The 13,344-nt window shown below is 35.2% G+C and overlaps 1 protein-coding gene across 13 annotated transcripts in view; it reads left to right on the forward strand.

Annotated features, from left to right (window-relative positions):
* Positions 1-13,344, forward strand: part of nhsb (Nance-Horan syndrome b (congenital cataracts and dental anomalies)) — a 90,224-nt gene that overhangs the window by 14,152 nt on the left and 62,728 nt on the right. For 5 of the 13 annotated variants that reach the window (XM_021479857.3, XM_009306118.5, XM_009306120.5 and 2 more), the window contains exon 2: positions 8,834-8,854. The exons of the other annotated variants lie outside the window; for them this stretch is intronic. In XM_021479857.3, the coding sequence (XP_021335532.1) occupies positions 8,834-8,854 (21 nt within the window). The remainder of the gene's footprint in view (positions 1-8,833; positions 8,855-13,344) is intronic. 13 annotated transcript variants of the gene reach the window in all.

Below are 13,344 nucleotides of genomic sequence, written 5' to 3' on the forward strand. Positions count from 1 at the left end.
TCCTCATAATGCAATTTGAAAGATCCAATGATCGAAAAATGCATGAATCACAAATTAGGGAAAATTATTATTTAATGGATATTTTTCATGTGCTGAATGGACCAAAAAACCAAAGAGAGACTGAAAAGTATTGTGTGCTAAGAGTATACTATATGCTAATAAATAACACAGTAACTTGTTTGTCAGATATAATCTGAAGTCTTTTAGGGAATGAAGTGGGTCCAAAAATAAAATATAAATGGACTGAACCATTTCTCAGTTGGGGATTGTCACCACAACTTAACTATAACTATATTTGTGTCAGTTTCGGGTTGCTCTCTGAAGTAATCACAGCAGTGGGTCCATTTTATATTTCAGGTCACGTCCCATTTTTAACGGGGTAACTGAGATGAGAAGTGACAGCCTAACCCAAAGAGTGAAGATTTGACCAGTTAGCTTCAGCTGGTAGATGTTTTAACTACAGCGTTCTGGCAGAAAAAAATAAATCTTAATTTTAACATCTTTCTTTTGTTTGTTTCTGTACATGTGGGCACTTGAGAGATTGGTAAACATTTCTGTAATAAAGCACATTTTGAGGACACCTACACAAGAAAAACAAAAAATTCATAAATGCAATAAATAAGATCTTATCTGGTATCTTATGTTAGTATTACATGTAAGCAGCTCATATTAAAGGGTTAGTTCACACAAAATTGTAAATTCTGTTATTATTACTTTACTATTTGTCGTCCCAAATTCCTGAGATACTGAGAGCAACCCTTACTAAAAATAACCATGGTTTTGTTAGCGTAATGTACCATTAGTATAACCACAGCTTTACTATCATTACCATACTTATTTTCACTGTGGTTAGTTTAATTTTTAAATGAGTTAGTTTAAAGTTTAAAAGATTTTATTTGTAGTAAAACTATGGTTTAATTTAAGGATGCAATGGTGAGAGACTTTATAACAGTTAAAACTACCCTGTAAAAATTCTTTGTTCCACACAATCAATTGGTGTTAGGACAACTTGACAGAATTAAGTTGTAATTGTTAAGTTGTGAATTGAACATTTAAGTAGTAAGAATGTTCATGTTGTATGTTGTAAGAAGTAAGAATTAAGTTGTTCCAAAAAACACCCCAATAATAGTGTTGTTTCAGGTCATTTTAGATAAGTAGTTTGAACAAGCAGCAAAAATCTTTTTTTGAGTGTCTTAAGGGCCATGCACTCCGGGACGCTTTTTGCTCGCATTGTCTGTTGACGTTTAACGTCTCTTGACTAAATAATGGGCACCGATGTAATCATGCACACCAACGCACAAAATGGCAGGAGCAAAAGCGTCATTTTTAAATAAACGCCTAATGCTCGTTTTTTTGTTTTGACGCGCCACATCAAAACCTTCTCTACCAAACAGGTTGGCACTTTATTCACATGCACGGAGCTGCTGAAGTTATAGTTAACAGCATGTGGAGGTGCTCAAGTGCAAAACTGTCAATGCGAGCGCACATTGAAGAAGATACCCAGAGACGATTTGAACGCAGAGCTGCTTATTGCATTGGTGAACAATAATCCTTTCTTCATTGCTAGAGCTGTAGCTGCTGCTTAAAGTTGTGTAGCGCCATCTAATGTCAAGGAGTGATTTTGCATACTCCTCTGCTTGACGCCAGTGAATATCACTTGGGTTTGAATCGGGAAAAACGTCTTAAAACGCTGACGATATACGCAAACGAAAAGCGTCCCGGTGTGTACAAGCCTTTAGAATGGCATTACAAGCAACAAGTTAGAATAAATCATACTGTACTTTTATCCAGGGTAGATAAATCAGAATGTGAGAGTACATGGGTGTTTCTCTTTACTGGCTTGCGGCTGGAAGGGTATCCGCTGTGTAAAACATATACTGCATAAGTTGTCTGTTCAATCAATGGCGATCCCTAATAAAATAAAGGGACTAAGCTGAAGGAAAATAAATGAATGAATATACCAAATTTAAAAATTCTGTTATTAATTATTCTCCTTAATGTCCTTCCAAAGTCCTGTGATCCTAAGAGCAACCCTTAAAAAAATGACCATGATTTTATTAGAGTAATGTACCATTAGTAAAACCACAGCTTTACTATTATTACCATAATTCATTCATGGTTAGTTTAGCAAAATGATTCTTAATTTGTGGTTATCATTGCTTAACTTCAGTAACCATGGTTTCATTCAAGGATATAATGTTGGTAAATTTTATAATAGCTAAAACTACTGTATAAATTTGTTTTAGAACAGCATTAGAAACAACAATATTTTTGCAAGTTAGGATAAATCATACTGTACTTTTTTCAGACTAGATTAAATCAAAACTGAACCAATTTGTGAATAAACCACTATTTTGTATGTTGAGTATTGATTCTTATTGATTCTTTTCTGTGAATCAGTCAGACAGGTATACATGATTAATCTGCTTAGAAACACAAGTATGGTGATTCATAATTGAATCACTTTTAAGCCAGTTCTGTACAGTGAATCAGTCAAATCTGGAATGTAATAATTTTGATTCTCATTTAGACGTTTAACTGTATAATGTTGTCTCAATATTTTATGGAAAATCTTTGTAATATGCAATGTTTGTGTAGGGCATCTCTGTACTGCTACTTAAGACATTTTTACAACTATAGCAGAACATCTACCATGATATTGCCTTTTTTGGGCCAGTTGGCATTTCTGTGTGGAGTTTGCCTGTTATCCCTGTGTTTGTGTGGGTTTCCTTCAGGTGCTCCGGATTCCCCCACAATCCAAAGACATGCGCTATAGGAGAATTGAACAAACTAAATTGGCCGTAGTGTGTGTGTGTGTGTGTGTGTATGTGTGTGTGTGAATGATTGTGTATAGGTGTTTCCCAATAATGGGTTGCAGCTGGAAGGGCATACACTGTGTAAAACATGCCGCAATAGTCGGCGGTTTATTCCACTGTGGCCACTTCTGAAATAGAGACTAAGCCGAAAGAAAATGAATGAATGAATGTAATTCCGAAACTATATGGGGATGGTATTAATTTAGGAAAACGTACTTTTTCTGTCATTTTTGTAGAGTGACAAACGTTGTGACTTGAGTGAATATCACTTAAGTATGTGCTTAACTTTGGATTGCAAAACATCGTGATCTTCACAACAAACAACACCATAACGAGATTTCTTGTTAGTTCAGAGAGAGAGAGATAGCGAGAGGAAGCTTCTGGTTTGAGCCTGCTTGGTTTTTCTTGCCTGTGTGTGTGTGTTTACTTTCAGACTATAATCAAGTCTTCTGCCTGGGAGCTGCCAGTAATCTCAGCATACCTTTGATCATGCAGCTATGATGATGAAACAAGCAGAATTCATACATGTGAACCGAACGAGCTCAGTTTTTCTCCCCTCTCTCCTTGTAGACACACAGCTAGAGATAGACGGATTTATATTGATGTGCCCTCGTCTTATATCTTTGATGGTTTTCAGTCAGGTTACGCTGGAATGACTGACGCCGTACTTGCATGTGTTTTTATGGCATGCTGCAATGCTCAAGAATTTTGGGAATTTTTCATACTTCAGAAGGACACCTTGGGAAATCATTAAGTGCTTCTCCGGATTGACTGGATGTATGGATGGGTTAAACTGGAGTTCGGCTCGAGCTGGCGATCTGCCCAGACTGAGCACAGTTATGCCCTGCAGACAGCGAGAGATGTGTCTATCATCATTTCCAAATGCTCTACTATTTCTAGTCAGTTGTATTAAAACCAAAAAGGGACTTAAGAACTATATAAAAATACAATATTCAATCAAGTCCTGAAATTATTGCTTAATAAACAACAGATGCGATTTAAAACGCTGTAAAAAAAGGAGTAGTTGGGAGTACACCTGTTACCTTAAAAATGACAAGTAGAGAAGAAGATGAAGTCTTTATTTGTCACATACACTGTTACATATAGCAAAATTGGACCCCTCCGACCATACACAAACATCACACATTTTAGGGAAAGACTGATCAGATGATAGGCAGCTTTAGAAAGAGGAAATAAGATACATTAGGGGAAAAGGGAGGGCGAAAAAAGCCCCTCCCAGACTGTACTTAACGTAGGGCTGTGTGAGATCAGGGGAAAAAAGCCCCAGCAACGTTGACCTAACTTAATTTTTATAGTTTTGCACTTACTTAATATTTTTCAAGGCAACAGGTTTACAAACGTTTTTGAGAAAAGCCAACTAATGGTTTTAAAAAGCAACAGGTTTACTTACATTATAAGTAAAGTCAACTAGTCGCTTTTTAGCAGTGATATTTCTTCCCTGTCAATCGGTAATGGTTTAGGATTTCACGTTACAGTGATTTCAGTTTTTTAGAGCAGATCAATTTGCAACTTCTGTTCAACACAAACTGCATTTTAATACTAAAAATCAATCAAAAAGTGCTCAGGGGTAGCTTAAATAATGGATCGGTGCTCGTTGGTTAAGGGATTCATCAGAAACAACAGCAAAAATCAGTCTAAGGCACTCGAAAAATGCGGACAAAACATTTTTGAAATGTGCATTAAAAAAACAGTTGATGGAAACGCCAAGATGCGCATCAATTTTGAAAAACCAAATGTCAGTGTAAAACCCAGTACTTTTTTATAGTAACCTTTCTAATTATTATTTTTATTATTATTAGAATTTTTATTATTATTAGAATTTATTATTATTATTTTGGGTACCTATAAAAAGCTCAGTACTATAGTAAATTTGAAGTAGATAATAAATAAGTAGATAATAAAAAAGTCAAAAATGGGTGTTATTCAATACTTTCTGGATGACTTTTATGAAATGTTTTGATCCACTTTAAGTGTTGACAACTGTATACTATATAAATAACTCATTTGTAACTAACTATAATAAGCTTTATACCAGGGCTGGGCGATACAGCAAAAATGCAGTCTGGATAATTATTTTCTATATTGAATAATAACGATATATATTTCGATATGTTGTTAATGCTTCCACTTTTAAAAGAGTATCCTAACTATGATCGAAGGCGAATACTGCTGGCGGGAAAGTGAAACGAGCTGGCTGAACAATACTGGGTGACGTAGCATGACCTATTTTTGGCCGATAATTCTCAGCGACCAAATATTTGTGAATCTATAATATCAACACAATTTCAGATTTCTGTTGCATATTTCTACTGTGTGATTGTCTCTTAGGATCAATTTAGAGTAAAAAATGTTCAGAGCTTATCATCATTATCAACATATATTTTACTGCAATTCGATATGATTTCGTTTTATCAATAAAATATTCAAGAAAAAAATGATCTGTCCTATTCCATTGGCTATGCTGATGGCACAGACATGAGTGTGAATCCTCCTCATTCTCTCAGTGACTAAAGGAAAAGCTAGCCTGTGTCAGAGGAACAGAAGGAGAAGTGTTTGTTTGGCTGCTCATGCTGCAAGAGAGAGAGAAACTGAGGGAAAACAGAGGAAAAAACTTGGCTGATTGAGTCACAACAGAGGGAATAGCCATAATTAAGACAGACAGACAGAGGGAGAGAAATGAGAGAGGGCTGTGATGATGACAGTGCATCAAAGCTGACACTGAGCCGTCTTTAATCTACTCCACCAACAGATCAATGAAAGTCACTGTACGGTAATGCTGTTTGTGGCATTAAATGGACACCTGACCTCTTATTACATTTACAAATGAAATTTATTATTTGCTGAGGCATTTCTTTACTTACTCTGGCTTAAGTTAAATACTTAATTATTGAATCTATATTTAAATATGTGGAGATTAGTAGTGTTATTTTATATTTATGGTGGCTTGAGAAAAGCAACATACTGTTATGCATAAACTTATTAAGCTTCCAGCTTCTTCTTCTACTGAGATAAATTTCTTTATGCGTCTCCTCCTAGACCGTTCGCTAACATTAAACTAACATTAAAGCTCCAAACTGGTCTGACTCGGATTGTTATATCTTTTCCAAGTGATCCGACTTACAGTTTTTCAAAAACCGACCCGGAAAATTCTAAAAAGTCCCATTGACTTAACATTGGACCAAATTTTTGACCTCATAACTTTTCACCATACAGACTTAAGGTTGAGCTCATTAAACTCAGACTACCAATCTGTCAATCACCGATGACCTTTAAACTTACTAGCCACACCCTAGCAACCACTTTCGGCCCCCTAGCAACTGTCCCATAGACTTACATTGTAAAAAAACTGCCATTGACTTTACATTGGACATACTAACAACATACCAATTCATACTAGCAATAAACTAATCATACTAGACACATAGTAACAATATACCTGTCAATACTAACTACATACCTGAAACATACTAACAAACATACTAATCATACTAGCAACATGCTAATTCATACTAAATTCATGCTAACAACATGCTAGTTTTATTATTATAGTTGTGCAAAAACTGATGGCAGCTGTGTATGAAATTTAATATTCGTAATATTCCAATTTGAAAGATTATTAATAAATGACTATGGAAAAAATAACCTCTTTAGTTTATTCAATCATCATATATCATTTTATATGATATTATATTATATGGTTTTATATTATATTATATTATATTATATTATATTATATTATATTATATTATATTATATTATATTATATTATATTATTCAATCATTCATCCATTTTCTTTTTGGCTTAGTCCCTTTATTAGTCCAGGGTCGCCACAGCGGAATGAACCACCAACTTATCCAGCATGTTTTTACGCAGCAGATGCCTTTCAAGCCGCAACCCATCTCTGGGAAACATCCACACACACTCATCCACTCTCATACACTACAGAAAATTTAGCCTAGCCAATTCACCTGTACCACATGTCTTTGGGCCCTGGTGGAAACCCACGCGAACACAGGGAGAACATGCAAACTCCACACAAAAATGCCAACTGACCCAGCCAAGTCTCGAACCAGCGACCTTCTTGCTGTGAGGCGACAGCACTACCTGCGCCACTGCATCGCCCTATATTATATTATATTATATTATATTATATTATATTATATTATATTATATTATATTATATTATATTATATTATATTATATTAACAGATGACAGCTGTGTGTGAAATGAAATATGCATATTGAAATATAAATTGATACAAAACCAAACGACTAAAAAATTTTTTTCTTTGGGACCGGGCAAGCTATATTTATCCCTTAACAAAAAACACATGCCACTTTGAGAAAGGAAAGTGAGCCAGAAAAACAACTCATTCTTATGTAATAGTTCTAAACTGAGTTTGCTTTTCTGTGGGACTTCAAGAGCCGTAGGGAATAAATCTCTTTTTGAGAAGTTTTGACCATGTCTAAAACCCATTGTATTGTACAGTACAGCATTATAGGGTGTGACTAAAGCAATACAGCATCTGTTTTAAGATATGCCAGGAACATTCTTACTGACTTTTGGCATTGTAGTTGTTTTTACTAAGGTTGTTTTGTTTAATCCACTACCGATCGGCTGATAATTGCTTTTAATACTTGATCAGCAACTTCTCAGTTTGCCAATCTCATGTGGATGATCCCAAAAGACATATGCATCTGCTGTTAAATCAGATATGCTGTTTTATAGCTGTTAACCAGTCTGCATTAACAGCGGCAACTCATTAGTCAGCAACCGTATAAAAGCACAACTATACAAGAGTCTCTGCTGAAATTTTCATCCCCTTCATTATTATTCTGAGTCAGTGTTGCTAGATTTTACACTTTATGAAAGGTTAACTTCCCAAAAAAATAAAAGCTACATAAAATAAGCAGATTTGGCAACACTGCTCTTGAGAAACAAACAAAGAAAATGTAAATAAACAACATCCAACAACTAAAATGTGTGGAATGTAATTCATAATGTATTGAATTATATTTTAAAATTTAGATAGTATGCTTGATAATAAATAAAATTATAATACTTTTGAATAATTCATAAACCCTGGGTTATTATTAGCATCTATCTATCATTAAGCATTGAAGGCTCTTTTCTCATAAGCTTATACATTTTACTATTGAAAATAATTTAGTATGTCTGTTTTTTGTTTTGTTTTTGTTTTTTGCACACCCAGCCAATCAGAATCAATCATTTCAACAGACCATGGATTAAAATCATTTAATGCACAGGTAGTTCCAGCTTTGATCACAGCTTGAAAAAAAGAGCTCCCTAAACATTAGTAGTAACCATCATAACCATCAACCATCTCTGTTTAATCTAGAGGACACTGATGAGTGCTTTACCAGGTTTCTAACGGGGATAAATCAACTCACAAATCTGATCCGAGATATTAGTGAAAAGGTAGCTAATATGTTAGTATGAGCTATTAGATATGTCTGTTTCATTTAAATGCACGCACATTACCTCTCTCTTTTCCTCAAAAATCCTGATCAAGAGCATGTGTAATTTTTTTACACCACACTTTTTAAAGTCTGTGTGAATCGGAAGTTGCTGAGACTTTTATTTCAGTATGTTGATGTACTTCCATCTGAAACGGAATGTTGAGTAGGGTGCAGGGTTTTGTTTGTGCATAATTCCTTCATAGCAAACTAGTGGGGGTGTGGTTAAGAATATTAATATGCAGTTGCTATGAAAACCCTCAGGTTGACGTCAACAGAAGGATCGTCACTCCGAATGTGGAAGCAAATGGTCAGACTGTGATTGAAGATTAACAAAATTCTTTTTTTCCAATGGTTTCACTTGCAAAGATTACCAGTCTACCTTAAGATTAATAATATGAGCTAGTCAAAATAAACAGCGTAAATTTTCATGCATACTTTAAAATATAAATAAATTAGCTCTTTATTTGACCTATAACAAATCCCTTGTGTCTTTTCTCCTCACTGCTCTGCTCAGGTTTCAGGAGCATCTCTATAGGTAAGTTGTTTGTCAAGTGTTGAAGGTAGTTTTCTCTAGCAAGGACTGTAGATCCCCATATGTAGTTTAGAGGTGTTGTGTGTGTGTGTGTGTGTGTGCTTCTTGTGTTTGTGTGTGTGGTGGTCTTAAACCACACTATTTGCTGAACAGATTAATTGTGTCCTAAATGGAGACCTATTGACCTTATTCTGCAATGCGGAAGTGCACTCGTTTTGCAAGTTTTAAAACTTCCGATTCAGTTGCCTATGGGAGAAAAGACTAATAAACGGCAGAAAAACAGTCAAACTGCTTGTTCTACAAACAAGTGTGTTCATGACTATACATAAATATATAATAGTATAATAATGAAATATCAGTTTGCTGCATAACAAGCTGTTTTTAACGTCTAAAAATCATTGAAACGAAATGAGACCGGAAGTCTCGAGCCCAAAAAAATCCTGATGGCTGCACCCACTTGTATGTAAAGAATAAGGTCAATATAATGCACTAGTACACTCAACCATGTAGTGTATGAGTTTAGTGACATCCCAAATAGAATGCTAATGTGTTTTTACTAAACAGAAATTCAAATATTTTCCCAGATGACGTTTAACAGTTGCCAAATTAGTTAACTAATGACCAAACTACCCAATAGTATCTGTAATGAGTAAAATAGCACTCACATAGGAGAATTTTCTTTTCACAAACCAAAATAAAGTAACAACCAACCTCAGTGCCTGATGGCTCAGATCCCTCTCCTACACAATAAAAATGATCAGTTAATTAATAGTTTCTGTATTTTGTGATTCACCTGGTGTTTTCTGTTTATACAGGGTTGTGAATTGCATTATGGGAGTTTTTATCTCTGCTCTGTGAACTTTGTTTAAAACTCAACTCTACAGTTTAACAAAGTGACTTTTATTGGCAAATTTTAGTAGTCTGAGAGAGAATATTGTTTAAGAATATACACTACCTGACAAAAGTCTTGTCGCCTTACTAAGTTTTAGGAACAACAAATAATAACTTGACTTCTAGTTGATCATTGGGTATCAGAAGTGACTTATATGAAAGGCAAAGTCCTCAAGATTTTATTAAAATAAAATATGATCATGCTTTTTTTTTAATGATTTAATTAGGACAGTAAGGTCTGACTTTGCTTAGACTAAAGTCTTGTCACTTAACAGAAATAATTTACAGAATAAAATATAAAGTCATGGTGCAGTGGAAAAAAAATAATATTGTGTATGACTCCCATGAGCTTGGAGAACTGCATCCATACATTTCTGCAATGACTCAAATAACGTATTAATAAAGTCATCTGGAATGGCAAAGAAAGCGTTCTTGCAGGACTTCCCAAGAGTTCGTTAAAAACCTTTGGATTCATCTCCAATGCCTCCTCCTCCATCTTACCCCAGACATGCTCAATATTGTTCATGTCTGGTGACTGGGCTGGCCAATCCTGGTGCACCTTGATCTTCTTTGCTTTTAGGAACTTTGATGTGGAGGCTGAAGTATGAAAAGGAGCACTATCCTGCTGAAGAATTTGCCCTCTCATGTGGTTTGTAATGTATCGGGCAGCACAAATGTCTTGATATCTCAGGCTGTGTATGTTGCCATACACTATGCAGATCTTTCGCATGCCCCCATACCGAATGTAACCAAACCATGATTTTTTCCTCACCAAACTTGACTGATATCTGAGAGAATATGGGGTCCATGCGGGTTCCAATAGGTCTTACACAGTATTTGTGAGAATTGGGCTGCAGTTCAACAGATGATTTATCAGAAAAATGTACCTTCTGCCACTTTTCCAAATGATCAACTAGAAGCCAAGTTATAATTTGTTGCTCTTACAACTGAGATTGATGACAAGACAGGTAGTGTAGAGAGAATTAAGTCTGTAAAGTAACAGAAAATATATCGGCAGCTTCTTACCAGGCTTTTTTACTGTACTTTACAAAACAAACACAAGCAATATATGACTTCAAACTATAAAAAATGTCAACACAAGTGCATTTTTAAACTATTCAACAGCAAAAGATTTTGAAGGAAAGATCAAGATGCTATAATGCAATTCAAAAGCATAAATAAGTGAAAAAACATTAATCGCAAAATACGAAAACCTGCTAATTAATGTTTTTTTTTACAGTACACGAGCAAAGCTGTGAGTGTTGAGTCCGTGAAGTGTTCAACATTCAACACTTCTTTTAAAAGGTTAAATAAGTGCATAATTTGAGTATTTAAAGTGCACTTATTGTGAATGCACTACTTTTAATATTTATAAGGATGATTTATAGTGATTTGGAATGCACACTTTGCCTTTGTTAAGCATCTTACAGCACTGTTCCCAGTCTAAAGGACAACCGCACGTACTGTTCCTGAAAGAGACGTCCTGTGGGGTCACATGATGTTGAAGTCATATCTGGACAGATATAGGGATATCAGCGTGAACAGATTAGGAGAAGCTTAAGCAGAACAGACACCAAAAGCAAAACGCTAATCCGGGCTCATTAGTTGAGGAATTAACTGCTATTACTCTATTACTGGGGCACAAATTAAAGCAATCTCCTGCCGGGACGCTGAAGCGCACAGTCCAAACATCCCCTGCCCACGTGCCAATGTGGATTGTCCTTTTTATTTTGACTTGCCCTCAATTTCAGATGTGGGCTTATTCATCAAAGGCTCCAAAAGAATATAAGATATTTTCTGTTATTTTAAGATGGAGTAAATTGTAGTTTTTGTTAATAGGATTTTTTTTTTTAGTTTTAGTTATTTGGTTTAGTAATATTATTGGTCTTTTATGCCTTTATAGTTTTCATTTATTCCTATTTCAGTTTAAGTCAATTAAGCCTTAAGATAAACTAAATAAAAAAGTTTAATCTTTTTTTTTTAGCAACTAGGTTTTTCAACTAGCTGGTTCTTAAATTATTATATTGATTGATTGATTGATTCATTGATTTATTTATTTTTTGACCATATTTAGTTAACCATATTTAGGCCTGTCACAATGAGGAATATTTGTTGTGCGATATTCTGTCACAGAAACTGGTACAATAAGTAATATTATTGTCATTTTGAGATCATTTTGTGTCACTGATTACAAAACATAATATATGCAAATAGCCATAAACACTTTCAACAGACTAAGGCTTTTCATTCTTAAGGTTATTTAGATTCTGTCATTTGATGTCAAAAGTGATGTGAATGTCTTAATATATATTCTATTAAGGATGCTTTCACACAAGTATTTTTGCTCCGCACCCGAGTTTGTTTCTTGTCAGAGTACAATACGTTTAGCTAGTGTGAACGTTGTCTTCTGAACTCGGGTGTGCACCCATGAACCGTACCCAAGTCCGCTTGAAAGAGGTGGTCTGGGAACCGTTTCATGCAAACTATAGTCCGGTTGCTTGTCTCCTCCAAAAACAGCTTCTGTAGACATCGCCTGATGTTCTGAACGTTTATAAAATTTTTGCGGCAAATAGATGTGAGTCGCTTTCTGTATGTCCAAAACAGAGCGACGTCTTTTATTTTGGGCGCTTTGCTTTAGTGTCCGTCACCTAGTAACAGCCATATATAACACAGCAGCTCGATGACGCAAGCGTACCGGGGTTCAGAAGGAAAAAAGACATTGTGAACACAAACCAACCGAGAAGGTGACAAGAGGGGACAATGAACTAGGGTACAGTCCAGGCAATTGAACCAAGTGTGAGAGCACCCTAAACTTATTATTAGGTAGAATTCCAATTATTAATTTGACATCGGTAAGGTAAAATGTAATTGTCCTTATAAAATGACTTCAACATTATTTGTGAATTTGTGAATATATATTGCAACACCGAAAATTATTGAGATCATGCACAAATATTTGCTGATATATTGTGACAGGACTAACCATATTTATTTTTTTATCAAAGCTAGAAGGGCAAAGTCTGGTTGTTTGTGTATTATTAGTTTATAGTAATTTTAAACTACAATTTATTTCATTTAAAAAAAGAAATTAATAGTTTTACAGAGAAAAAAAATGTATTGTGATGATCACAGTTGAGTTTTTTTTAGTATCTAAAAAATCTGTTTTGGAGAGCCGTGTATTTAATGCATGAAAATCAGCTGGCTTTAAACACCTTCCTTGAAGTCACAACGGTGAACGATAACAAATGATTTTAAGCCCTCTTATTTACCAGTCCAACCATTGAACCTTTTGCCTTCTTGAGGAAAGGATGTGCTGGCAGACAGCTGGCCCCAGATCAGTCTATATGAGTTTATTTGTGCGTGGTCTGCTGAGTGGGCTGATGTGTCGTGTGCTGACAGCAGTAGTGGTGTGTTGCAGGCCTGCAGGCTTGTGCAGCTGCTCCACTGTTAAAGCACACTCAAAACAGACATACGTACTACAGTAGATCATGCAATCGCACATTAGATGAATAGATTCCACCTTTTTCCACACATGACTGCGTTTTGGGGAGCATACAAACAAACTCAAACAAATCATTTTAAATAACGAGGTTGTACTACAA

The sequence above is a fragment of the Danio rerio genome, chromosome 11 (assembly GCF_049306965.1).
Source record: "Danio rerio strain Tuebingen ecotype United States chromosome 11, GRCz12tu, whole genome shotgun sequence".
Taxonomy (NCBI): Eukaryota; Metazoa; Chordata; class Actinopteri; order Cypriniformes; family Danionidae; genus Danio; species Danio rerio.